General features: G+C 34.5%; 4 protein-coding genes across 7 annotated transcripts; 2 read left to right on the top strand and 2 right to left on the bottom strand.

Annotated features, from left to right (window-relative positions):
* The first annotated feature begins 1,691 nt into the window (after window positions 1–1,691).
* LOC146950987 (protein TOC75, chloroplastic-like) lies at window positions 1,692–8,645 on the top strand. 3 transcript variants are annotated; one of them, XM_085746939.1, is made up of 8 exons: window positions 1,692–2,296; window positions 3,885–5,030; window positions 5,329–5,550; window positions 5,654–5,761; window positions 5,871–6,062; window positions 6,155–6,403; window positions 7,778–8,032; window positions 8,128–8,645. In XM_085746939.1, the coding sequence occupies exons 1-8, from the start codon at window positions 2,246–2,248 to the stop codon at window positions 8,365–8,367; spliced, it is 2,463 nt and encodes an 820-aa protein (XP_085603065.1). In that variant the 5' UTR covers window positions 1,692–2,245; the 3' UTR covers window positions 8,368–8,645. The 3 variants fall into 3 exon arrangements, with proteins under 3 accessions (XP_085603065.1, XP_085603066.1, XP_085603064.1); XM_085746940.1 differs by lacking the exon at window positions 1,692–2,296 and adding an exon at window positions 3,580–3,737; XM_085746938.1 differs by lacking the exon at window positions 1,692–2,296 and having other exon boundaries at window positions 3,738–5,030.
* A 746-nt stretch (window positions 8,646–9,391) lies between these two features.
* On the bottom strand, window positions 9,392–14,141 carry LOC146950986 (Chaperone DnaJ-domain superfamily protein). Of its 2 annotated transcripts, XM_085746936.1 has the most exons (5): window positions 13,685–14,141; window positions 12,029–12,188; window positions 10,416–10,448; window positions 10,116–10,210; window positions 9,392–9,799 (listed from the first exon to the last, which is right to left on the bottom strand). In XM_085746936.1, exons 1-5 carry the CDS (start codon window positions 14,021–14,023, stop codon window positions 9,581–9,583), a joined length of 846 nt encoding a protein of 281 aa, XP_085603062.1. In that variant the 5' UTR covers window positions 14,024–14,141; the 3' UTR covers window positions 9,392–9,580. The 2 variants fall into 2 exon arrangements, with proteins under 2 accessions (XP_085603062.1, XP_085603063.1); XM_085746937.1 differs by lacking the exon at window positions 10,416–10,448.
* A 2,747-nt stretch (window positions 14,142–16,888) lies between these two features.
* On the top strand, window positions 16,889–18,583 carry LOC146950985 (uncharacterized). The gene is made up of 2 exons (XM_085746935.1): window positions 16,889–17,363; window positions 18,257–18,583. Exons 1-2 carry the CDS (start codon window positions 17,013–17,015, stop codon window positions 18,416–18,418), a joined length of 513 nt encoding a protein of 170 aa, XP_085603061.1. The 5' UTR covers window positions 16,889–17,012; the 3' UTR covers window positions 18,419–18,583.
* A 1,322-nt stretch (window positions 18,584–19,905) lies between these two features.
* On the bottom strand, window positions 19,906–25,969 carry LOC146950984 (pumilio homolog 2-like). Its single transcript, XM_085746934.1, has 9 exons — window positions 24,859–25,969; window positions 22,902–24,439; window positions 22,664–22,805; window positions 22,479–22,586; window positions 22,169–22,381; window positions 21,976–22,086; window positions 21,169–21,363; window positions 20,549–20,723; window positions 19,906–20,397 (listed from the first exon to the last, which is right to left on the bottom strand). Exons 1-9 carry the CDS (start codon window positions 25,489–25,491, stop codon window positions 20,360–20,362), a joined length of 3,153 nt encoding a protein of 1,050 aa, XP_085603060.1. The 5' UTR covers window positions 25,492–25,969; the 3' UTR covers window positions 19,906–20,359.
* Window positions 25,970–26,902: the final 933 nt, after the last annotated feature.

Here is a 26,902-nt window from a genome sequence, read left to right as displayed (position 1 = left end):
TGTGCACCATACACAAAAAGATTCATTTGTGCATGTTAAGTGCCACCCTCTAGCATCATTTCCCTTCCTAACTTGCTGCCCCAAAATCTGAATGTAGTCTAGGTTTGTCATGGCGTCACGACTAACAATTCGCATATCATGAAGTACGTTGCTATGTCGGCCTTTTCTTTGTATATCAGTCATCTTAATGGTATGAACAACATTTGTAGAAGAACTGTGCCAACCGAAATGCTAGCAGATGGCTCTTCCTCAAGGTTTGCAACATCTCCCACCAGCAAACTAGGTGCTACCTTCTTAGACCTTATTATATCAAGAATAATAGGGTATTCATCTGCCACATCTTTATTGCAACACATGCCGTTTATAGACAAAGTCGTGTTGTTATTATATTGTTTTGCAGGATCTTTTTTAGTGGCAACTATTTCTTGAGAAATTTTATTGGAAGGATCTTTTTTACAAATGATTTGATGAATGACCAACAAAATTGCAAGTGAAACGAAAGTAATTAAGGAGATTTTTCATACTATTTGTCAATCTCAAATGCAAATTTTTCTCTTTATACCCGTAAAGAACCAGGAAGAATTTCAGTCAAATTGATGATATCTACTAGTAGATGTGCATATTGACCAAATAAATGATTCATAGTAATCTCATCAATTGATATAGGTGTCACAACTCACAATAGCCCCAACAATCTCAAAAAGGATTCTAAGTAGCCAATATTCTAGAGGGAGATAATAAAATGCACCCATGTTTGGCTATGAGTTTGATTCTTATTAAAGAGGTTTAAATCCGGTGACGAATGGGATAAATGTAACAATCCCGGATTCAAGTTCCTAGCATCACTCGACCAAACACTTCTAAGATCATCAACACAAGAGAGGCAGAATTTAAAAAATCTCCGACCCACGAGAATCATCTTCCATCGATCAAGAGGTTTTCATAATTGAAAGAGTGTTTCAAGAATTATATGTAAATTATACTATTACTTTTTCAAAAGAAATATTGCAATTGTTTAAAGATAATAATTTTGATGCACTATCGGTGCAAAAAATAATTATCAATCACAAACTGTCATTTATATACTTTTAAATTAGTTACGAGGAAAGTAAAATTTTTTTTAATGATCGAGTGATTATAATTTAGAGCAATGATATTTGAACAACCATTTGGTACAACTTATTTGACAACCTTCCTTTTCTCTTTTTTCATTGGTCAAAAACAATGGAGAGATAAAAAGGAAGAGAGGGAGTAAGAATATAATGTGATTATGAGAGAGAAAGTTGTCTAAAAATTGTTACAAAATGGTTGTACAAATATCATTTCTCTATAATTTATTAACAATGTAAAAACTATTACATTATTTGTGCATATGAATTAAACCATTGTTAAAAACGTAATATTATTTAAGTTCTAAATACTAGTTTTTATATCTGACATAAATATTTGTTAGCATATCTTTTTTTTTTTGTTACACTTTGTTAGCATATCTAATATAACAAAAATATGCTTATTTTAAATATGATAAAAAAAAAAAAAAATTCAAAATTATCCTATTATATTATGGTATTACTTATGTATGGTATAATGATCGATAGTGCCAATTGTTACATTTCATTCTTTAAATATTTGTTAGTTGCCACCCTCTCTTCCTCATCGGTATAAACTCAAGGTCCAATATCTCTAACATCATTTCCACAACACCAAGAGATTCAGGGTGAACTTGAGGGAAGGGGTATTCTTCAAATCAGCCATCCATATCTTCTGACATAAAGGAAGCACCTATTGTTGTTAGGTTTTGGTTGTATAAATTACAGTTGGATTCCGAGGTGGTGAAGGTGAGGATGAGGATGATGTTGTTTGGTTTTGACTTTTGATGTTGTACAAAGGAAGCCATCCATATGTTAGAGCTCTTTAATATAAGGGCACATGTTAGCATTTATCGTTTATCATTGCATTTTTTATGTTAAACTACAAGTCAGTTAACGGTGAAAACTAAACTGAATTGGAAACAGGGAAATTGAATTTTAAAAAGTAGTGTAGTTATTCAGTTACCATAGCAAATCAAATTAGTACATTATCCCACAACCGCTACCACTTCATCAGAAATGTTTAAAACCAATTCCTTAACCACCACCATCCAAAACATATCCCAAATTGTTCAAGCTTCGGTTAATCCAAAGAAAACCAAAGGAATATTGATAGTTTACTGCTGTCTGCTGAATGCTGCTGATAGTGGAAGCACATGCCTGGATCGTCACCACGGTCCAATTTTCATATAATGTTGAGTACCAAGGTAATTTTCTTACATTAACATTAATTACTTGCTGCACATCATAATCAAGAGCATAAAGATCATACCCACTGTTTGGTTAATTAATCTGTTAACCAAATGGGAAAAAGAAAAAAAATCTGGTTTGTTCTATACATTTTAAAGAAAAAAGAATTGCACTAGTGTGTACTTTGGAAACTAATTTTGTGAATCACATTTTGATTTACAACATATATTTGGAACTAAGACATGACAAAAAGCATTGAACGGACCCATGCATATCCTTGACGGCCTAATAATCTCAAGAGTCAGAGACTATTAATTTGGTCAACCAAAATAATTTTTCTAGTCATTTTAAGTTAGGTTTGAGATTTTTTTGATAATTCAAGTTTCATTAGTTCAATAGAAAGGAAGTAAGTTCAAATTCTTTTCTGAGTGTTCTTTGAGATCTAAGGTTTTTTTTTTTGATGTCTTGCATTGGGGTTTATCCTAAATTTTTTATTCATAAAAAATACTGTTTTGATCAAAATTTAAGATTTTGAATGCCCAAAATGATATTTTTTATTTTTTAAGAATGATAAATTTTCGTAATTGTTTAAATGATTGATTTTAATATATTTATTCTCTCTTTAATTTTTTGAAAGAATAAATCATTAATTTAGTCTTTAAGCTATCATTATCTTTTAATTTAATCTCTAAATTATATAATACAATAGTCCCTAAAGTATATTGAATCTGTCAATTTAATCTTTAAAGTATATAAAAATCCATTAATTCAACCATTATATTTTAATATCATAGACTAAATTGGTGGATTTTGTATAGTTTAGAGACTAATTATGTTTACATAGTTCAAGGAATAAATTAAAGAGATAGTGATAGATTAAAGTAGGGGCGTACAAAACCCATATTGACCTATTAATTGGTTCTGTTCCGTAAACTTTGGCTCGGGTCTGACCCACACCCAAGAAAACAGAGAAGAAAAAAAAGAGGAATTAGTCACTTTAGTCCCTGAAAGGGAAAGAAGTAGTCACTTTAGTCCTTGAATGTAGAGAAATTGCAAAACAGTCCTTGAATGTAGACTCTGTTGGTCAATTTCAGGGTCTAAAGTGACCAACGGAGTCAATTGACTAACAGAGTCTGTATTCAGAGACTAAATTGACTAACAGAGTCTACATTCAATGACTATTTTGCAATTTATCTGCATTCAGGGACTAAAGTGACGACTCCTTTCCTATTCAGGGATTAAAGTGACTAATTCCCAAAAAAAATGAGAAGAAAACATTGGCAAGACTGGAGTATGGACCAAGTCTCTCACACTTATAAAATACACATTGCTCAAAAAAAAAAAAATGAAATTTATTTGAGTTAAAAAAATATAACCTCTAAAAAAAACAGTATAGTATACCCCTCCAATTCGAATCGCATTGGATGAATGAATTAACATTTGCAACTGAAAATCATGGTAAGTAGATAATTGCATTTCTTGTTTTTACTCCATAGTCAAAAGTGCATGAATGAATATTTGATTTTGGGAACCAAAAACCCTTTCAAAACCCTCTTTTTTCCTTCTTTTTCTCTCATCACTCTCTTCTTCTACTACTTTGTGCAGCTATCATCTTCTCAACTACAAACCATGTCTTCTCTCGTTCCATCCAACAACTTCGGCGGCACCATCTTATCCGGCCGTCGCAAAATCAACAACAAACCCTCTCTCCCTCAATGCATCAACTGCTCTCAACCTTCCCGTCACCGCCGTGTCTTCAAACCCCTCACCGCCACCGTCGCCGTTTCCTCCGCCGCTGCCATTGCCGTCCACTCTAACAAACCCGTTTTCCTCTACGGCAACACCACTGGTGGTGGACATGGTGGTGGTGGAAGTAATGGTGGCAGTGGTGGTGGTGGTGGAGGTTGGTGGTTTGGAGGAGGAAACGGAGGAGGAGGAGGATTTTGGTCTAGGTTTTTTACTCCGGCAGCAGCTATTGCTGATGAAACTAAATCTGAAGAATTTGATTCTCATGGTATGCCTGTCAATATAACTATTCAATTGAACAAACTCAGTGGTTTTAAGAAATACAAGATTTCTGAGATTACGTTTTTCGATAAGAAGCGAAAAACAAAAGTTGGTTCTGATGATTCTTTTAGTGAAATGATTTCTATTGTTCCGGGCGGAGTTTACACAAGGGCGCAACTACAGAAGGAATTGGATAGTTTGACATCTAGTGGAATGTTTGAAAAGGTTGATCTTGAAGGGAAGACAAATGCCGATGGAACTGTTGGAATCACGGTTTCATATAGTGAGAGTACTTGGGAGGCTGCTGAGAAGTTTCGTTGTATTAATGTTGGTATGATGCCGCAGACAAAGCCGATTGAGTTGGATTCTGATATGACTGAGAAGGAGAGGGTGAAACAGTATTTGAGTCAGGAGAGGGAGTATAAGAGGAGGATGGAGAAGGCTAGGCCGTGTATTTTGCCGAATACCGTTCATTTGGAGATTATGGGTATGATGAGGAAAGAAAGGAGTTTGAGTGCTAGGTTGTTGCAGAAGATTAGGGATAAGGTTCAGAAGTGGTATCATGATCAAGGGTATGCTTGTGCTTCAGTGGTTAATTTTGGAAATCTTAATACCAAAGAGGTTGTTTGTGAGGTTGTTGAAGGTGATATCAGTCAATTGCAAGTTCAGTTCATTGATAAGCTTGGCAATGTTGTTGAAGGCAATACTCAAGCCCCTGTGATACATAGAGAGCTTCCCAAAGAGGTATAATATAATATTATACACTTTGTAGTTATGTTAATATGTTATGTTGTTATCTGTTATATATATGGGAGGTTCATAGGCTTCTTATTGTTGTCAATTTAGAGGGTTGTCGCTTTTTGTTATCTGCTGAATAATTGATATTTCTAGTATGGTTAGTTGCTGCCAATTTCAATGATTATTTGCCTGTTTAGGATATCGGGTTGTTTTGTTATTATGTTTTGTGATTTGTTTTTTATATCCTAAAACTGCTCATTGGTTTTAGTTACTCACTTGATGGATGTTTGTATTGGATTAACAGCTGCGTCCGGGTAACACCTTTAATATTGAAGCAGGGAAGCAAGCTTTAAGAAACATAAATTCTCTTTCTTTGTTTTCGAATATTGAGGTTAATCCAAGGCCTGATGAGACTAGTGAGGGAGGCATAATTGTTGAAATTAAGGTAAAAGAGATGGATCAGAAGACGGCTGATGTCAGTACTGAATGGAGTATTATCCCTGGACGTGGAGGGTATCCAACTCTGGTATTGTACTTCTGTCAAATTAAACATCAATTTTCTACAACCACCAAGGGATTTTTTTTTTCTGCTCGATTAATCTGATTGATTGCTTTTCAATTTTGTTCAGGCCTCACTTCAACCTGGTGGAACTATTTCTTTTGAGCATCGGAATCTGCAAGGACTGAATAGAGCTCTTAGTGGTTCCATAACAACCAGCAACTTCTTCAACCCTCAGGTACTCTTGAGCCAGTCTGCTGAGATTCTTCATTTTATTCTGAAAATAGTTTTTTGTTTTATCAATATTGATACTGGTATCACAAAATTTCCTTCATGTTTTCTGCTAGGATGATCTTGCATTTAAGATGGAGTATGCACATCCATATTTGGATGGTGTAGATAATCCACGAAACCGAACTCTTCATGTAAGCTGTTTCAATAGCCGAAAGCTGAGTCCAGTATTCACTGGGGGCCCCGGGCTGGATGAAGTGCCACCAATATGGGTTGATCGCGGTGGTGTCAAAGCTAATATTACAGAGGCAAGTTACTTGTTTTTCTTTATTTTTACATGAACTATTTAGGCTAATGGTAGTGATTTTTTATCTTCATATTCATGTTGTGTGCCAAGCAGAATTTCACGCCACAGAGTAAATTCACTTATGGACTTGTAATGGAAGAGATAACAACTCGTGACGAAGGTAATCAAATTTGTGCAAATGGTCAAAGAGTACTACCTGGTGGTGGAATTAGTGCAGATGGACCTCCTACCAGCCTCGGTGGTACTGGCATTGATCACATGGCATTTTTACAAGCGAATATCATTCGTGATAACACACGTTTTGTGAATGGAGCTGTAGTTGGAGCGAGAAATATGTTCCAGGTGACTATCTCATCCGTCACTAACTGTCTTTAAAGTTGCATACATGGATGCTTTAAGCCTTTTTATTATTTGCTTACATGGATGCTTTAAGCCTTTTTATTATCTTTAAGCCTTTTTCCTCTTATAATTGTATTGGTAAACCTATCTTGTTTTATGTGACTACTCATCATAAAATTCTCATCTTTGTGATACTGAAATTACTTGTTTGTTAATTCTTTGCTGCCAATATTCAGTCTTATATATCCTTGTATATTTTCTAATTGTGTGCTAAATTTTTCCTTTTAACCTGAGTGATACTTTTCTCTAGCTGATTATACCCTAAATGTTCTTTCATTTCAATCATCCTATTTAGATCCTATGGTTAACATTTTCCTCCGTTGATGGACTATTTTTTTCTTGATTGTTGACTATGTATAATATTAAATTTTTTAACTGTAATATTCTTTTGTGTTAGCTGAGCTCTCAAGAAAACTTGTCTAGTTGTATCCTTTGGATCAATATAAAAGTTGGCATGTAAACCTATCTACAAAGATAGGAGTAGTAGAGGGAACAGGTTAAGGATATAATCTATGTAGTCTATAGTGTGCTATAGCGGCGTGTAGAGTGTTCAGTGGCTTCTATAGAAAGTAGCAGAGCCTTTTGCTGTAATGATCAAAATCGCAGCTATTCGCACCATTACGGCTGCTAAATGCTTCAGGGGGATTTTTTTGCTTTTCTTGAATTTTAATATTTAGTTACTGTAAGCTTTAGACAATTAGTTTTTATTTTTTATTTTTACTTTTTTGTATTTTCTTCTATCTTTGATTTCAGACCTATTACTTTTGTTAGAATTTATGAATATTTCATGAATTTTATGTATCCTTTTCCATTATATGATGTCGACTACTTGGATAAATCAATGCCATTGAGCTCTAACTACACATTTTCAGTGAACACTTCAATTCATGGTCCAACTTGCACTACCTTTGAGGACAAGATATCTATGTTTTCCAGGGCCGGCCTAAGGGCCAAGCAACCCAAGCAAGGGCTTTAGGCCTCAAAATTATGTGTGAAAAAAAGGCCTCTAAAAAATTAATTTGGTTATAAGTATATTATGTGATAGATAAATTACAGACATTTGCATAACATAATTGATTACTAAAAAGGCTTCAATTACTCTTGGTCATGAATTCAAATTTTGATCTCCACAAAATTGATTTTATATAAATATTTTGTTTAAAAAATATATTTTTAAAGGCCACATTAAAAATTTTGTTTTAGGCCTCTTAGTCTCTAGGGCCGGCCCTGATGTTTTCTGTTTAAGACTCTTGAAGTATGCGATAGACCTGTGACAATACTTTCTGATTATACAGTTTTTATATATGCAAACTGCAGGTAGATCAAGGCCTAGGCATTGGCACCCAGTTCCCATTCTTCAATCGCCACCAACTAACTCTGACACGGTTTATCCAGTTGATGTCTGTGGAGGAAGGAGCTGGTAAACCACCCCCGCCAGTTCTTGTCCTCCATGGCCGCTATGGTGGTTGTGTAGGCGATCTTCCAAGTTATGATGCTTTTACTCTTGGTGGCCCTTATTCTGTAAGGGGTTACAACATGGGTGAACTTGGTGCTGCCAGAAACATGCTGGAGGTAGGAATTACTAGCCTCGTTTTATGATTCTTTATCAAGATTTTATTGTAGTTAACTTTTATTATCTGTTTACTAATTTCTTTTTCATTCCACAGCTTGCAGCTGAGTTACGGATACCTGTTAAAGGCATGCATGTGTATGGTTTTGCAGAGCATGGGAATGATCTAGGAAGTTCAAAGGATGTCAAAGGGAACCCTACAGAAGTCTATAGGCGAATGGGTCAAGGTTCATCTTATGGTGTTGGTGCCAAGCTTGGTTTGGTCAGAGCAGAATATGCCGTTGATCATAACTCAGGAACTGGTGCATTATATTTACGTTTTGGAGAGAGGTTTTAAGCTGCAAATTACTCACAGTATATTGTTAACAGTTTTTAAATTACATTTTTTTGGTTTAAGTGGGCGCCGTGCTAATACTAGACTAGTAGACTTGTTTTCTTTAGTACTTGGAGAATTGGTACAAAGTTCTGTAATAATATTGATGTAGCTGATTGTCTTGATATTTGATGGTTTTTATTTTTGCGCCAAGGGATCATTGCAGAATCCACAGGAACAACTGACACCATATATGATTTTTCTTTGATAAATATATAGTTGTTCGATGATTTTTATTTTTACAGGCTAATCGTTTGATGATTAAGGGTTCGAATATTGATCTTTTTGTCTGCAGAATATTCTAGATGTATATGTATAGACTCAAACATAGACGGTGAGTTAATTGATGTCGATTTAATAAGAATTAAATGTTTTTTGTTTTGTTTTAATTAAACTGGTAACAATTAAGTCATCATTTCAATGGTAAAAAAATGAGGGTCATTAAGATTTGTAAAAATTGAGGGTCATTAACATTTACTATCAAGAGACAAGTTGTCGCTGTTGAAGTTTTGAACATTTTTTTAAATACTATTAGTTCACGGTGGACCACTTACATATTAAAAAGTTTTAGTGAAAACAATATATGTGGCAAGATGAATGAAACATTCACAATTCCCGAAAGTGTACTCTCAAAAATAGAATACAATGCATTTAAAATTGTAGAAATGCAAATGGCTTGTCAATATTTATCCCACAAAAGTTTTGCTAAACAAATGAAAACATGTTTATGCTTTACATAATGAGTTTCACTATGTTTCTACATTTTTCTTGGTTTCATGTCACCAAAAATACATCCATGATTTGAAGTTGTGGCCTGGTTCTGATTCGTATGTTACAATCATATTACAGTCAACCCAAAACTCATAAAATAAATGACACGAGACGGTTCTAATCATCTCTATAATGACATTGAATTGTTAATGTTAGAGAGATACATGTAAAACTAAGTGAATAATGTTAGAAATGCATTTTGATAACATTATTAACATTTTGCAATTCAAAATATCATTTTGAAAAATTGATATATGGAATATATTGATACAGTCCTACAATTTCAAGGACTAAATTACATATTTACTCTTCAATTTGGTGACTCAAATTTACAAGAGCCACCAAAAGATAAATAAATGAGAGGCAATAAATTGGCATTTCCATTTCAACTAGCTATCATTGTGTTCTATAAGCCTAACTCCTTTTTTAACCGAGCTAGAGTGGCTTCTATTTCATCAAGGTTATCCTCAACGCTTGTGTTTCCCTTGCTAGCTTCACCTTGAGTGCTGTTGCTTGGTGTCTCTGTCTCATATAAATTAGATGAATTTCCTCCCTGAGGACTTTCATTTGAATCAACAATATTGAGTTCTTTCTCGAGGAACTCCACAAATTCTTCGCCTATTTCCTGAAAGTTAAAATTTCAAAAATGATGAGTCCACGTGTAGGTCCTTGATGCATACTGAAGGCTTTTCTTGGTCATCTAAGATTTATTGAGATTAATTTTGATCCACTGTCAATTTAAAAAGTTTTACACTATCAACAAATCACTATCAATATTATATGTGATTTTAAAAACAAATAGGATTGAAGTCAAATGTTTTTAATGATCCGATGATCACGATTGATTGACAATGTAAAAAATCTTCATACTGCCAGTGTATATAATTGAATCCTTAACTGAACTCCAACACACAAATAAAAATGTTAGCGGGAGGTCTCACCGACAACTCCTCCCATAGGCTCTTCGGCTTTCCTTGTGCAGCCGCACTAGCTTCCCAGTTCTTGAACTCTTCTTGAAGATCCTTAAAGAAGTCTCCTGTAATAACAAAATCATCAGATCTCAAACACCACATGAAATGAAATATAAAACTAAGTTGTAACACTAGTGACATCCCTTTGTCCCGGTTGATAGATTTATATGGGACACAATCAATCATTGACCAGTAAAATTTGTAATGAAATGCAGGCTAAACTCATGGCTGGCTTGATCACATGTTGTCTACCAGAGAGTATATAGCTACCTATTGTTATTTGAACATCTCTCAAAAAATTACCTGCAGCAGCAAGATGTTGACATAAGATTTTTTTTAATTTCTTTTGAAAAAGAAGTTACTAATTTGATCAAATGGCAGGACAGGAAGCATGTGATGAGTTTTAAAAAAAAATATCTCAGACAGTTAAAAGTAAATAATTAGTATTAGAAGAGAGTTCAAGGACTAAAGGAGAACATAAATAGAGGGTGATTGAGGTAAAATCAAATAACTAGCATCCGTACCATCTTCGTTAAATTAAATCCACACAATAAACCAAAACAAAATCAAAATTTAATATGCAGCCTGACAGTTTTTAACTGCACCAAATACATGAATGGTCTGCTGACTGAAAACTTTTCCGAGCTGTATACCTCGCTGAAAACCATTTGGTTGTTGTTAGAGATTAGCCCCTAGCAAAATGCAGTGTAAGGCTGCATAAAATAGATTTGTAACTTTGAGGTTAAGTTTATTCGGAGGCATGCGAATATGGTAGCTCATAATCTAGCTATAGCGGCCATTTCCTATGTTGGTCGCCGAGTCTTTGATTTTGTTCCTCCTTGTATTTCATCTCTTTTGATTAATGAAAGGAGTTAAGTTTGTTTGTTTAAAAAAAAAAAAATAGATCAGTAATGGGTCCAATCGTTTCCTAGATCTTGTTAAGATGGAAGCTTAACAGCACCAGATTATCCTTTATCTATATTACCTTAGAATATCTTTGTGGATTTGTTTAGGTAATTGTTCTTGTCGCTAGGTCTTGTACTAATAGTACTAGTACTTAAGGTTATCAATATCATATTTCAGTCATGCTTCGGCCCTCTTTTAATCCAAAAGACAAATACTACTACATTTCAGTTTATTACGCATGACTTAAGGTTCAGGGAGCCATCACTACAATTCCGTCTGACCTCTCAGACAGGTGAGTGATCATCACAAGTTTGGAGCAGGAACTTTCCAGTGTTTGATACTTTTCTTGAGTATTTGGGGATGGTCCAGATATGTGTCTCTCCTTCCTGTGTTTGAATGGTTCAGGATTTGCTAATGTGCTAAGTTTCTCTTGGCAATAGTTTCCTGTAAAAATGGGTTGCAGTTTCTTCTCTTCTGTCTGCTTGTTTGGTTCTATCATCTTAAGTTTCTGATGGAGGTCGGCGAGTTATGTTCAGAATTGAAGGTTTTGTGATTTGAGGGGCGTGGAGTGCTAGTTGCCTAAGTTATTTGGCTAGATGAGATTACATTCTTTTTTCTTATATCTGCGAGTTTGTTACTTGTAATAGTAAACTTCAGTTTAAGGTTGAGTGATAAAAATATCTTAATGGATTTATTATGGCTATATCATTAGTTGGCTTGGGATTTACTAGTATTGTTAGTATTAGACCAAATTAACATAGAAAAGAGTATTAGACACCATTACATCCTACTAATAATATATGCCGGTTTATCACTTTGCACCACCTTTCTGCCTTTTTCTTTTTCCCTAATCCTATTATCCTAAGGCTGTAATTCTGTAACGGCTGTATAAGCAATAGCAAAATTTAAAATGTACTCAAAGTTAAATTTTGCAGATAGATCTCCAAACAAGACTGCAAATAAGTATAAATCTTTACCTAATCCATAAAATTCTTCTTCAACTTGTTGATTCCAACTCTGGCTTCTTTGAGAAGAATTAAAACCACGATTTTCAGAATCATACTTTCTGCGGGAACTAGAATTTAGCAATGTATTGTATGCATGTTTTATCCTCAAAAATTTCTCCTGTGCATTGTCCTGTGAGAATACACTTTAAAATACATAAATACGCACACAACGTATTTGTATCTTATGATAGTTAACTATCAATACATTAATTGTCAGATACAATCTTTTGGCACGGAGATCACAATCCAAAATAGAGCCGTTATATGACTACATCATTATAACATTAGATTTCTGCATAACATATAGAATACACTTTTGCTACTTCCTTTATCCTTGTTTTTCTAAAATCCATACTCATGATTGAAAGCCAGTTATCACGATGGTGATCAATTTCACATTTTTTCTTCAATTTTTGTTTGTCCATCAGCGGAAGAGAGAGAGAGAGAGAGAGAGAGAGAGAGAGAGAGAGAGAGAGAGAGAGAGAGAGATCAGTTATCACCGTCATTTTAGTGCTGACCCGGGATTTCCGTTAGAAAAATAAAACAACATAGGAAAATCCAAGATTGGAAGATGATAAACAAACTACAAGTGTACATACATGCAGGTCATAAGTTGTTCCCAGTCTTCTCACGTTGTTATTTTCTGATATGACATTCATACTATAATCATGGTAGATCCGAAACTTTTTCCAACTTATTGGAGCATAAAATAAATGAAAGAACAATGTGCTTTACTAACAAGGAGACTTAAAAAGTCAGGCCACACATTTAAGATGGTTCTAGAGCAGTAAGTCATTTATGAAAATTTTGTCAAAACTCAAATATATGAATTTTGAAAGCAAAACAGCCATGACAAACCTTGTGACAATGTGAAAGTGGACAACAACACAAAACACTCAGTAGAGAGCATTCTGACATGCTGCAACTGTAAGTGTATCTTTCCATTATTCTTAGAAATCGTGGTTGGGCCTAACACAACCCCACAAAATCGGTTTGTGAAGTGAAGATTTCCCCCACTTATAAACACATTGTCAGGCCATCACCTATCCGATGTTGGACTCTTAACAATTATAGACATAACACAATCAGTGTTGTCAACTGCGGATTGTGGAAAATAGCGGGCTGTTCAAATTTCGGTACACGATAAAGGCCCACTATAGTTGTTATTTCACAATATATTGTACTAAATAGCGATTTCTTCAATTTATGCTATGCAATAGCGCCACTATTTAACAACACTGAACACTATATTTGAGTTGCATTTTCTGTAGACCAGTCAATATTCACAGCACAATTTGGCTACAACAACGAAAACCAATAAAGTTTGCAACCATGAAATCTTTTATCTTCAAACAAAAGCTAGCTAGCATCAACATTGCAACCACATATCATTCAAAACTGCTAATAATATCATAATAATGGATAAATGCTCTATTATCAAAATCACCCCTAAATCACAAACAATAGTGCACATAGAACACAACAAAGAATTGGTTTTGCATTTAGCTTTCAATAAGTTATCAACAACAATCATGAAACATAAAATTTCCAAACCTATACAAAAACTTCCACATAATAATAAACTACTAAGTGAGAATCCATAAAAGTGTTGAACATAGCAATTACCTCTTTATTAACATCAGGATGATACTTAAGAGCTAGTTTCCTATAAGCCTTTTTGATTTCATTCACAGATGCAGATGGAGACAAACCAAGAACTTCATATGGAGACTCACCATGCCTTGCTCTTACAACTACCCTTATTCTATTTCTATAGCCACCTCTTCCTTTGTTCTCATGCTGCTTTCTATATCTGATTCTGAAACTAGGCATAGAAATTGAAGAACTCGTTTGGTTTTGGTTTTGGAAGCATGAAGATGGTTGAAGAAATCGGTGAGTAGAAGAAGAAAGAGAAAGTAACATGTTAGAAGAAGGAAGAAGAAAAGGGAGAGTTAATCCATGCATGTTAATCAAAAAATCTTTGTTTCTTCAATCATCTCTTATTGTTTTCGTCTATGTTGTTGTCGAGGTTCGGTTGGAACAAACATCAAACGAAAACGCAAATCTTTTAAGATTGAAATTTGGAGCTTTCTCGGCTGTAAATAACCATATAAACGTGCAAGGATAGATTTGGAATAAATAAATTTCTTTACGATTTCACATTGGATTGGATTTTTTTTTTATAGAGGAAGTGACAAAATCATATGAAATTAATGCATATCAAATATAGGTCTGAATTTCAACGAAGATGAATGTGTTTAATCTAATAATAATATCGGTATTTGTTACTGCCTCTATGTAAACTTTCTTTGTTTTTTTTTTTTCCACATTTTTTAAGAAAAGTTGTTAGTGTAATAAATGTGTATATTTTGTGTGTTAATATTACCAAATTGTCTTTTGTTTATATGTGTATTAAATTTGACTTTTCATATTTCAAATCAAGTTAGTAGTATTAATTAAGGGTATGTTTAGAAAAAAAAAATAATATTTGTATCTTGTAATTTGAAAAGGGGTTTACATTTATGGTATGTTTGGTTGAGATGATTTACAGAAGAGAGAAAGAGGATAGAGAGAAAGAGAGTAGAAATAGGTGATTTCTTCTGTTTGGTTTGGCAGAGAAACTGAGAAGAGAGAAAGTTTTTTGCGGGACCCACTGCTTTTTGCCTTCTCTCCATTTTAGCGAAGAAAGTGAGCAAATGTCTCTTTTTTCTTATATTTCCATTATTACCCCTCTGTCTACCTTGTTCACTATTTGTCTTTGTACCATTTTTATCCCAATCTCCCTTTTATACTTTCGTATGGACCATCCAACCCTTTCAATAGCACAAATTCAACCAATTCTCTACGTTTTTGGCATATCCATTTTCCAGTAGTCTTTTTGCCATTTTTTCTTTTGCATAATATAAAACGGTAAATAGATTTTATACAATTTCTTGTTAAATCTAGGTAAAGCTTGAAACTTTATTTGATTTCGGATTCTATTTTGCAGTAGTTGGTTTTAAGCGGTGGTTTTTTCTCTATGAAAATAGAAGCAATATGGTCAAGAAGACATTAAGATTAAGTTCATGTAAAAAATAAAATTCAAAATAAAATGGTATGTTGGACTTTCAGCTGAAGGACATTTTTGTCTCTTAAAAAATAAACACACTTCGCTCTCTTCTATTTCTATTGTCTTTCTCTTAAACCAAACAATACATCAAATCTACTCTATTTCTCACTTATTTCTCTCTTCTCTAACTCTCTCTCACCTATTTCTCTCTTCACAACTTCTCTTTTATACCAAACACACCCTTAGGGACAAAAATAAAGTCAAATGGGTGCTTAGATATAGGGACGGAAGTAGTAATTGTTAATTGAGCTAGTTTTACGAGGGACACATTGAATGAAATATTTAGGCACAATTTTTTGTGGCTTTTGGGAAACACTTAGAACAATTTAGAGAAACAAGGATAAAATCATAATGGAGGACAAAACTCTTGTTCAAAAGATTTAAGAAATAATGATAATATCACCCACACTCACCTTAACTCAAAAAAGTGACACCTAGCACGACATCGAGGTGAGTGATATTTTTCTTATTTCTTAGAAGAAATAACACCATAAAAGAAGGAATAACACCTTTTCTCTTTCTTCTTATTAGGGCATCAACTCTTTTTACGTGCTCGATGTATTCCCTCCAGTCATTATTATAAGCAAATTTTTACTTTTTAGATTCATTCAATAAATAATGTATGTGGTCTACAATATAGACCACATACATCATTTATTGAATGAACCTAAAAAGCCAAAATTTACTTATAATAGTGATCGGAGGGAGTGGTATTTTTGTATTGATTCTTCAAAAAAAAAATAAAGATGTATACGACTGTTAGGGGTGGGAATAAGTTAGGTCAAACTAGACTTTGTAAGGCCTAAGTATGTCTTGTCAAAATTTTTGAAGGCTAAGTCTGGCATGCAACATGTCATAGGCTTATTTTTTAGACCTGGGTATGATCTTCTGAAAGTCTGGTGTGGCCTGCTAGGCTGTTTAAAAGCCTATTTCATATGAACACCTTTAAATGAGTAATGTAATATGAATTTGAATAGACTAGCAAACTAATATATCTATGCGATTAAAGTCACTTTTGATATTTAAGATGATTATTTAAAGAATTTGACTATTTATTATGTCATATTTCAATTATAGTTTATAATAATACACTTTAATATGCAAAAGAAAATAATGTATACTAATAAGCTTAAATTACTGAAAAGGTTAACAAATTTATAATTTAATTCAAAGTATGAAATATAATAAAATTAATATTAGTAATAAACAATATTATTCACATTTACTTAAGTAGGCCGACCTGATAGGTCTAAGAGACTTTTTATATGGCTTGTGACCTGCATAAGCTTTTAAAAAAGTTTAAGTCTTCTCTATCTAAGAGAAAAGTTTCGCTCTGACCTGGTCTGTCGTAGACCCATGTAGGTTGGTCTAGTATATTCCCATCTCTAACGACCGGTATTTGTTATTTGGATTAATATTAGACACTCAACATGATATATGCAAGAATCAAAATGGTACATAATAATATCAAAGATCCGTGTTAAGAAAGCGATGGAATTAGCGGAAAAATAGTATGTTAAGTGTTAATTTTTTTTATCAAATAACTTAATGGTTAGAAATTCACATCTTTGTGAACCGTACAAAATTTTAAAGTATTGAATAAAAATCAAATATGCCTTTATGTCAATCATCTGATCTAAGATCGGATGGTTCAAATTGTTTTGAATGTGTGACCGCACGGTTTTCTTGAGTGTAGTAGATCCAATTTGGTCCATTATACTTTCTCTCTCTCTCTCTAATATCAAAAATCAAAACATAAAGTAGCTCATAACCAAATTTTAGGACTAGGAGCATCCTCTCAATCCCTTGGATGTTTGAGAAGTTGTAGAGTGGGCCACGTCAGCAATGGCCACTGCATTATTTGCATCATCATCATCATCTCCAGAGATTGCAACCTTCCTTTCAACATCATCTTCTTCTTCTTTCCATTTCAACACACGTTTTTACTCACTTCCAACAACTTCTTCATCTTTCTCTCCCATTATCACTACTACAACCAGAAAATCCATATTTTTTCAAAGGAAGTCCAAACTATGGCCAAATCCTGTTGCTGCTACAGCTGTTGAAGATGCTGCTACAGCCATTGATGCTTCGGAGCAATTGGTTTCATCAACTACCACTGATGATGGGGTGTCTCTTATCGTATCAGCTCTTTTCTTCATTGCTTTCATTGGCTTATCCGTTATCACTATTGGGGTATATTCGTCATTTTCTTCTATTCTCACTTTTTTGTTTTCCAATTCTTTTATTAATATAGAGGTAAATTATCATCCGAAATTGCAAGCATGTCTCAAAATAGTGTTTGATTTTTGTGAATTGACAAACATATTTGTGAAATTGTAAAATGTTAGTGAAAATTATTTCCCTTGGACAATATGACATGGAATCTAACATCAATGTTACCACACTACAAAGTATAAACTAGTTTGTTTATTGACATTACATGTTTTAGGGACTAATTTGTCAATAATTAATTAGTTCATGTATATTTGTAATTATTGATAAATTACCTAACTTTCATAATCAATTTAGTCCCTAGTAAGTTGACTGCATGTGTTGGATCAACGTCCAAAATTAGTTCATAATCATTTTAGTCCCTAATTAGTTCATTTTGAATAGAATTTTACAATATTGAGGATGTATATGTCAATTCGCCAAAACGAGTGACTAGTTTGGCAAATGGTCACGATTTAAAGGATCAATTTGACTATGCGCACTCATTTGTTTAAAGCAAACAGCCATTTAGGTCTCTAAATATGTGAGGTGTTGTTAGTACAGTCCCTTAATGTATTAAAATCGCAAACACATCTCTAGTGGCTTTTTCGTTTTGTAATTTTATGGATTATATTGACTAACGAATAAAAAAAAAAAAACATGTTGATGTGCTTGTAATTCGATTCACTCAGTGACTATAGTGACAACACCTCACATATTCAAAGATCAAAATGATTGATTATCGTTTTTATAAATGTAAATGACTCGGTAAGTTAGTAGTATTTGAACTTTTGACCTCCTATCTAAAACTATTTCGGTGTTACTTAGCATTAGTATTCAGGGAGGTTCTGTATTTTTGTTTGTTTGTGTTGCAGGTTATCTATTTAGCAGTAACAGATTTCTTGACAAAGAGAGAGAAGGAAAAATTTGAGAAAGAAGAAGCAGCTAGCGGAAAGAAGAAAAAGAAAAGAAAAGTAGTAAGGGCAGGACCTAAAGGATTTGGTCAAAAGATTGTTCAAACTGAAGATGATGATTGATTAGGTCTTCATTGTGCATTTTTGCATTGAAATCAGATTTATTTTACTTGAACCTTGTTTTCCCCTATGATTTAGCAAGTTGAGTAGTCATCACAACGTTTTAACAAAGAGAAGCAAGGGAATTAGTGTGAATGAATACAACTGAGAATTTACTGGTTTGCCACACACATTGTTATTCATTATTATTTGAATTTTGATGAATATGATTCTTGAATGCTACCAACCTGACACCATACATACAACCTCCGGTCACTATTATAAGCAAAAATCCACATTCTAGGTTCATTCAATAAATGATGTATGTAGTCTATATTAAAGACCACATACATCATTTATTGAATGAACTTAAAATGTGGATTTTTGCTTATAATAGTGACCGGAGGGTGTACATGCTTATTGTCTTAAGAGAGGTGTGTTATTTGAACAACTATTTGTGTAACAACTTTTGAAACAACCATAAATTTACAACAAAAAAAAAGAGTAAATACTGACACAGAAACCAAAACAATTGAGAGAAAATAAAAACATAATGTAAGTATAAGAGAAAAAGTTGTCATAAAAAGTTGTCATAAAATAGTTGTACAAATATCTTTAAACTCAATCTTCTAATCAAATTATAACAAAGATAAAAAAATTTCAATTACTTTATAACAGAATATCAGTCTTTCAGACAATTAAATTTCTTCGGTATTGAGTAGCTAGTCTTAGTTTTTTTTTTTTTTTTGAGAACAGCTAGTCTTAGTTATATATATAATAGCAGCAAAAGAATTGGTAAAATATGATGTTCAAATACTCTTTATTATAAAATGAAGACATTGTGGATTGTAAAGTAAGGTAAAGCAGTAAAACTTTTCCTTATGCCTTCTTCTCCCTCACACTCAACCAACATCATCGAAGAAATGCAGTAATACCTAAAAATGTGGTGAAAATAAGAAACAAAAATAGCTTGTTTAAACTGATTTTCAAATTGTTTAATTTACGTACCCACACACATCACTTAATAGTGCATCATATAGTGTGTGACCCTCATAAACCAACATTCTTTTTGAGCTATTTTGAATTAGAGTTGAATATGTTTAGCTTACAATTTGATTCGTAGAGACGAGAAAGATATTTAACCGTTTAAATTAAACTACATAATTTCTTGTAAAGTAATAATACATTTATTCAAATCAATAAAGTTTCCACCATATGAGACAAGCTAGCATATGTAAGATCAGCAGTCACCCTCAATTTTTTTATTTTATTTTTTAAGGAATTTTTAAGCTACCTTAGTAAACTTGACATGTTTATTTTATGGCACCATCCAAATCTAGATTCTGTCCATACCCTCTGTTGGTACATAGCAGGACATTGCCTCTAGTTGCATAATGGCAAATGTCGAGGAATGCCTCTTAGACAGTTCATGATGGCAAATGACGAGGAAGACTCGAATTCACAACGATATCACAAACAAGATATATATCTAGTAGTAGTAGTAGTAGTAGTGAACGCAAATATAAGCTTGTAGAATTGGGGAATAAAGTGAATAAGCATACATGAAAGAAAAACTCTGCTCTCACCTACTAATAAACATAGACACAGCTCTCCACATAGCAACATTTTGTACAGTCTCGTCAACTTATAAACTACCTCACCGTTTTTATGAAACTTTACAACCACCTTAAAAACCTTGATTGTATGGTCATTTTATCTTCCATGCAGGGACATCAGAGGTGTACCATAATCACACATCTGAACCTCACCTCTCTTAAAATCTATGTATAAACTACAGAATGTACAGTTCTCAATTACAAACCGATAATTTTATTACCAATCGGCTACTATCCATCACAGACAGAGATAAATAGATAGATAAACATAACTCTTTGATGCAGGAGAACAAAGGAGGGGATCACACTAGCCTCAGTTAGCTGTACAGACAACACTCTACGCCCTCCCCTAAGTAGTATGAGGAGACTGAGCAGCAATTCTCCTCTCTGCAACAAATTACACGTTGACATGTAATACATTAGCATATGAAAACTCAATAGAGCATGCATGGAACGCAACTAGCAACGGCGGGTATCCAAACACACATGATGCATTAATATATAAAAAAAAGTGATAATACAAAATAAGTATAAGTACCTCCGGCAGCAACAAGTTTCTCTACACGAGCGACAATATGTTTCCCATAGGTGTACTTTTTCAATGCATTCAAATGAACTTTAATTCGAGAAAGAATTAGTTCACGCTGTTGGTCATCACAAGTCTCCAGCACCTTCTGTACAACATAATTAGCAAACTGATCTTTCATCATTGCCTGCATATAAGAGGAACATGATTTATCATTTGTAAGATCTGACAAATCACTATCAATTTTGTCAAAACATACTGAGGATTCAATAACTTCAGCATCGTTTGGTTCGCGATTTTTTTTTTTTTTGAAGGATGTTTGCAAAATATTTGAAAACATGCCATTCTGTTCAAACGTTAAATTACATGGATAAATTGAGATTATTTTCAAGAGAGATTTCACAGGGAAAGATATTTCAATTAGAATAATATCTCTACCACACTTAAAGCTAGCTAAAACGAACATATTATTTTAAGTCCTCGGAATATGCACCAGGGTCTTTGACACTTAAGCAAACCAAATATTCGCCTCTTGGATTATTGCAGACCCTATTTGGACAACATCCAGCTTAACAAGCTTCAACTAAGCAAAGCTAAAGGAAATTATTAACAGCTATTAAAGGAAAAGAAACCTGAAGAGGCTCATTTTCATCCGTAGTTCCAAGCATCTCATTTACAAGCAATAGGCGTTCAGAAGGACCTCCAAAGGTCAAACACTTCTCCACAACATTAGAGGCAAACTTCTGCTGGCTCATTTGAACTATATTGCCTGCTAATTCCTTGATGATTGTAGAACGCTCATGAGGTTTCCCATGCTCAAGCACATGCTGTTATTTACAAGGAGTGGACGAAAGAAAATAAGAAATCAGCTGACAAGTAAATATGACACAATAAAAGGACAAAAGGACAAAGTATTGGATGGAGAAGCAACTAGAAGTTTGGATCACAAACGGTCAAATTTCGATTGAGCATAAAGCATTAAGGATGGTATGCTATGATATCAAACAATAAATACTAAAACAAAGATATACAAGACAGCAATTAAGAGCAGACATTCTCAATAAACAAATGTATTAACCCATAAAACAAAATCTAAAAACTAATCATTTAATATTGTGGACAGAGAGTACTGTATGTGATGGTGTACATCATAATAAAGGAGACATTCAGATGTTGAAAAAAAAAAAAGTTGCAGTGAAGCAAATCAATAAAACGGGGATCAGTTCCAGAAAAACACGAAGAGAAGCGCAGCTGGGATTTTACTCTACCAAAAGTGCAGAAAAGCTAGATAGCTCATAGCTGTAATGAATGAAGAAGCAAAATACCATAATGAAGAAAACTTCACAAAGCATTATGATTGTTAGGGTACCACTTTTAAATCAACAAGTCTGGCAAGCAATGGAAAAAAATATAAGTAATTGTTATGAATTATTATAAACCTGGACGACATAGTTGCCATACTGATCCTGGGCCAACATGCTAACTGCTCCTAAAATCTCATCCATAACTTTTTGTTGTGTGTCAGGGTTTTCACAATGCTCCAGTACTCTCTGCCATGCAAATAAAACGTATTACAGCCAAGGACTTTAAAGTGCACAAAAAGAGTAGCAAAAGCACCGAATACATCTTTACCTGTATCACCCGGCAACCATATGGATGGGTTGATAGTGTCACAACTTGATCAAAAAAAGTTGAGACAATAAAATCAATTGCATCTTCAGGTACGCATTCAATACACTTCTGAATGACATGGTTGCCATTCTGATCTCGTACACAGCGCATGATATTACCATCAAGCTCTTGAACCATTTTAATCTTCTGGTCCAGATCAACAACTTCTATGGCCTAAAGATATAGAAATAAAAAAAAATGCAAACATTCAGAAAATTATAGATACAAAGCTACAAGAAATATCAACTACTGCACTGAAAATTGACAATACCTTCTGGATGACTCGACAACCATACATTTGAAGGCTAAGTGTCAGAACATGGCCATAAAGCTTGTTGGCTAACTCTCTTCTCTGGGATGCAAGTCCATGCTCAAAAAACTGCCAGATGCAAATTGTCACTCAAACAAGATCTATATATTTATGAATGGCCAATATAGAGACAGAGTAATAATTACCTTCTGAACCACATAATTACCAAAGACATCGGTCATCAAAGCAAGAGCATGTGGCGTGATTTCCTGATAAACCATATTCTTTTCTTCAGTGGTTGCTGTTTCAAGCTTTTGTTGAATAAACCGGCTCCCATATTGATCAGCACTGCCAATAAGAGAAAATTATATTAATTTAAAATTTCAAAAGAATGTAGTCAAATAATTAGCCATCAGAACATCACCACGCTATAAAAAGGTATACCTGAATTCAACAACATGACCAGAAATTTCAGAAAGCTCAAAGCACTTTGTTTTATTGCTTTTAAACTCTTCCAACAGAGACGAAGCAAAATTTTCATCTACGTTTCCAGCATCTAGGTGCCATGGTGCCATGACCCCAGCTACATTCCTCATTCCAGAAGCAAAATGCATATTCAGGTCATTGTGCCTAATAGGACTGCCAGATCCAACTGGAGAAGTGGATAAAGAGTTTGCCATTGGACTTCCTGGATAAGACAAACCAACACCATATGCAGGATTTCCATAATAACCATGATGGTTGGAACCACCGGATTTACCACCCAATGGAACATTGTATTGTGACTTCTGAGGTGAAAGCAGAGATCCAAGATATGCTTTCTGAAGCTCAAGTAAATTCATATATGAGTTGCCCAAGTAATTCCTGTCTACAGATGGGTCGTTAAGAGCAGCAAGTTGTGCAGCAGCATACTCGGGTGTCCTCATGTACTGAAGATACATCGGATCAACATAAGGAGACTGAAGAGCACCACCTGCAATTTGATTTCCCATTCTACTGAGAACATGCACATCAGATGGAGAAGCAACTCCAGAGGGCAAACCACCTCCAAGAATTCTTGAGTCCATTCCAGGGGACGCCATAGCTGATGCTGCAGCAACGTTTTCAAACAGGGGTGGCATATTACCAGTTCCAAGTTGGTTAGCCATGAAGGATGCCACAGCAGGATTTCCAGCATACCCACCACTCAGGCCATAGTTATTAAATGGTGAATTAGAACCATCTGAAGGCTGGTATTGTGCAGGCAAACCACCTCCACCACTATAAGGGGAGCCAGGTGATCCATTGAAATACAAGTTGTTGGGAGAAACAGCAGACTTTTGATGCTCGACCTGCCTATCCAAGGATGGACTTCTCATGTCTGACCCGCTTCCACTTCTCTTACCTGAATCAGGGTGAGCTGTTTTCGGCATGTGTCCTGATTCAGCCTTCTTTAAATATGCGTGCTGCTTGCCATGATCCTGACCACCTTGCATACCAAAAAGATATCTTTGATAATTATTAACATCAGACTCAACTTGTGATGGGAAATGGTTATCGCCTTCTAGCACGTCATCTGTTGACAAATTCATGCCAGACAATGCAGATGCAATATCTGCAGACCCATTGATGCCAGATGAGACATCAGGACTGGTAATACCTCTCTTCTCAGCAGCAACAACTCTCCCACTACCAATAGGTGTGGGGCAAGGACTGGGAGCCCTGGCAACGTGTTGTGGATCAGGAGTAGTGCTTCGTGATAGGGAAGAACCACCAAGTGCAGCAGCATAAGAATATGAAGCCTGTGGACCAGCATTTTGGGAAGCAGGTGATCCCTGAACATTTGATCCAAATCTCAAACCATCAGTGGCTGAGGAGTCATGGCGCAAATGAGCCAGCTCTGCTTCTGCAGAGGATGTAATCTCAACATTTTCATCAAATGCGTTACGACTGGCTGGACGAGACGGAAAGCCTGTGACAGAGGTGTTATGTCCCATGTCATCCTGCACAATCACTTGTTATAGATGATCGCTAGAAGAAAAAGGGTCTGGAAAGATCAAACTATAAGAGAAATAAAAATTAAGCTGAACAGATGTGAGGCTTAAAGATATGAATTCAACAATACAGTCACATAAGAGCTGCAGTACCATTATCAACATATGCACATAAGCTTTATTAAAACTGTGATGTTTACAAGTGTGCCAAAATATAGGATTTTTAGGAAGAGCTGAATGTGAACCCCATACACAGCCAAATCAATTAAATTTATTCAGTTTGTTAGTGGTCTTGTTTGTAGGTTTCAAAACATTTCATGTGCTCAAAAGATTTTACAGTGGAAGAAAAGATCAAACGGAAAACAAAAGTGACATAAAATCCAGGGAAAAGGAAACGAATGCAAAATACTGCGAAAGAAGCAAGGCACCTGAAAAATTTCTGCAAGGCTCTTTTGTTTAGTCCCAAGACCTAGTCCTGGCAAACCAATGAGCCCATCGCCACCCCACTCAGCAGAACCTCTAGTTTTCTCATCAGCCACCGCCTCAGTCTCTCTTTTCCTATTGTTAAACCCCGGAGGTGTAGCAAACACCGCTCTTCCACCATTCTCATCAGCTCCATTAACCTTCCTCCTATCTCCAATTCCACCAATTGCAGAAGCTCCGCCTTTTAGTCTCTGCGAAAACCTCCAATCCTCCTTTGATAGCAAAGGAGGAGGAAGTCTGGGATTCAAATTAACATTAGAGTAATAATATTGAAGATACGCAGGATCAGACCTAAGCTCTTCCTCAGAACCAAAACCATTCCCGGAAAACTTCGAAACTGCAGCAGCAGTAGCAGCCGTAGAACCACCTCCAAACAACCCTCCAACTGCACTCAACGAACCCTCCACAGTTGGAGGAGCTGATCCACTCCTATACAAATTAAGTTCAGGTTCATGATCATCAACCTCATGACGCCGTTGATCGCGAAGCAACATCCCTATTTCCTTTTCAAATTCATCTCCAAACGAACCCTCATTACCACCACCAATCACTGGCCTTCTACCCATATCAGACAACATTTTTTTTCACTTCAAAATCTCAAACCTGATCACTACCCATCACTACACTTAACCCTCAACCGTTAAATAACCTAAAAACGGAAACTTTTATCATCAAAACGCAAAAGCCCCATATTTACAGCATCAAAAGCACTCACTTGTAACTACCTTAACAAAAATTAATCATATCATAATTATAATAATAACTATAATTAACTAACCCCATCAACGCTACGAGCTGAAACTACACTATGTTCAGAATCAATCATCAAAAAGGTATTGAGAATTTGAGAATTTTATGCTTAATTCCATAATTGCTGATATGAAATTGATGATAAAAATCTAGTCTTAAAAGAACGAAATTGAGGTGATAAATTATGGGAAATGAAGAGAGTGATGAAAAGGGTGAAATTTTTTGGAGTGAGATGAAAATGAGAGCGTTGATGAAAGCGATGAAATTGGCGGCGATTGGTTGCTGGTTACTAGAAGAACCCCTATTAGGGTTTTGGTCTATTTAGAACAAGAGGATTATATACACTCATGAATCAATACAGCAAAAGCAAATCCAACACAACACATATGTTTTTTTTTTTTTAATACTCATATGATTACCTAAAGAGTCGTCGTGAGCTTAACTCAGAAACAATGCATAACATATTTAAAGTTTGGGTTCAAACTCTCCATAACCACCAAAGAAAAAGACACATTTAAAAAGAAACAAAAAAGAAAAGACACTATTTAAAAAAACAAATATAGTATAGTATAAATATCTTAATATAGACACTATTTAAAAAAACAAATATAGTATAGTATAAATATCTTAATATATTTTTCTTTTGATAGAAAGTATTTTAGAACTCATATAGTTAAAGTTTTTGACATATAAAAGATGATATTTTTGATCCAAAATGTTTTTTCTTATTTGTATAGTTAAAATTTTAAACATTACCAACTGAGATAAATTTATGGAAATAAAATAAATTTTTCTGCATTTTCATTTTTTATATTCATCAAATGTGTGAAATTGTGTCAAAAATACACTAAAATAAAATTAGGGGTAAATCAACCAAGTGATAACACCGAGTGACGTAGCAGTGGTGTTCTAGTCATGGCCAAGAGAGAGAATATATTTCTTTTCCTTTTATTTGTTGAAAGAAAGATTTGTAATCAAGTGACACATATAGGGCTAATTATGTTTTGATAATGACACGTAGTTACTAGATTTGATGTTTGAATGAAAATGGGGCACAATACAGTGGTACTATTGCTAGTACTAGTGTTAGCTAAGACCAGTTAAATTTCTCCAACTGCCCATTACTCCAAAATTCCACATTTCCCTTATGGCGCTGTCTAGGGTGGGAGACCTTCATAGGTCTCCTACCATGAGCAAGTTAAAGCAAGTTATATTAGCCGTTGGATTATGAATGTCTAT

The sequence above is a fragment of the Medicago sativa genome, chromosome 2, assembly GCF_051527215.1.
Source record: "Medicago sativa cultivar Bolivia chromosome 2, Bolivia_mono, whole genome shotgun sequence".
Lineage (NCBI taxonomy): Eukaryota > Viridiplantae > Streptophyta > Magnoliopsida > Fabales > Fabaceae > Medicago > Medicago sativa.
This window is presented reverse-complemented; position numbering and strand designations above follow the sequence as displayed.

Coding starts and splice junctions, on each gene's coding strand:
- LOC146950987 (XM_085746938.1), top strand. CDS start 3,786: ATGAATGAATATTTGATTTTGGGAACCAAAAACCCTTTCAAAACCCTC. Junction 6,063..6,154: donor TCAAAGCTAATATTACAGAG/GCAAGTTACTTG, acceptor TGTGCCAAGCAG/AATTTCACGCCACAGAGTAA. Junction 6,404..7,777: donor GAGCGAGAAATATGTTCCAG/GTGACTATCTCA, acceptor TGCAAACTGCAG/GTAGATCAAGGCCTAGGCAT.
- LOC146950986 (XM_085746936.1), bottom strand. CDS start 14,023: ATGCATGGATTAACTCTCCCTTTTCTTCTTCCTTCTTCTAACATGTTA. Junction 12,189..13,684: donor ATCCTGATGTTAATAAAGAG/GTAATTGCTATG, acceptor GTATTCTCACAG/GACAATGCACAGGAGAAATT. Junction 10,211..10,415: donor AGATGTTCAAATAACAATAG/GTAGCTATATAC, acceptor TTGTTATTACAG/GAGACTTCTTTAAGGATCTT.
- LOC146950985 (XM_085746935.1), top strand. CDS start 17,013: ATGGCCACTGCATTATTTGCATCATCATCATCATCTCCAGAGATTGCA. Junction 17,364..18,256: donor TATCCGTTATCACTATTGGG/GTATATTCGTCA, acceptor TTTGTGTTGCAG/GTTATCTATTTAGCAGTAAC.
- LOC146950984 (XM_085746934.1), bottom strand. CDS start 25,491: ATGTTGTCTGATATGGGTAGAAGGCCAGTGATTGGTGGTGGTAATGAG. Junction 22,087..22,168: donor ATGGTTGCCGGGTGATACAG/GTAAAGATGTAT, acceptor TTTGCATGGCAG/AGAGTACTGGAGCATTGTGA. Junction 20,724..21,168: donor ATGAAAATGAGCCTCTTCAG/GTTTCTTTTCCT, acceptor TCTTATATGCAG/GCAATGATGAAAGATCAGTT.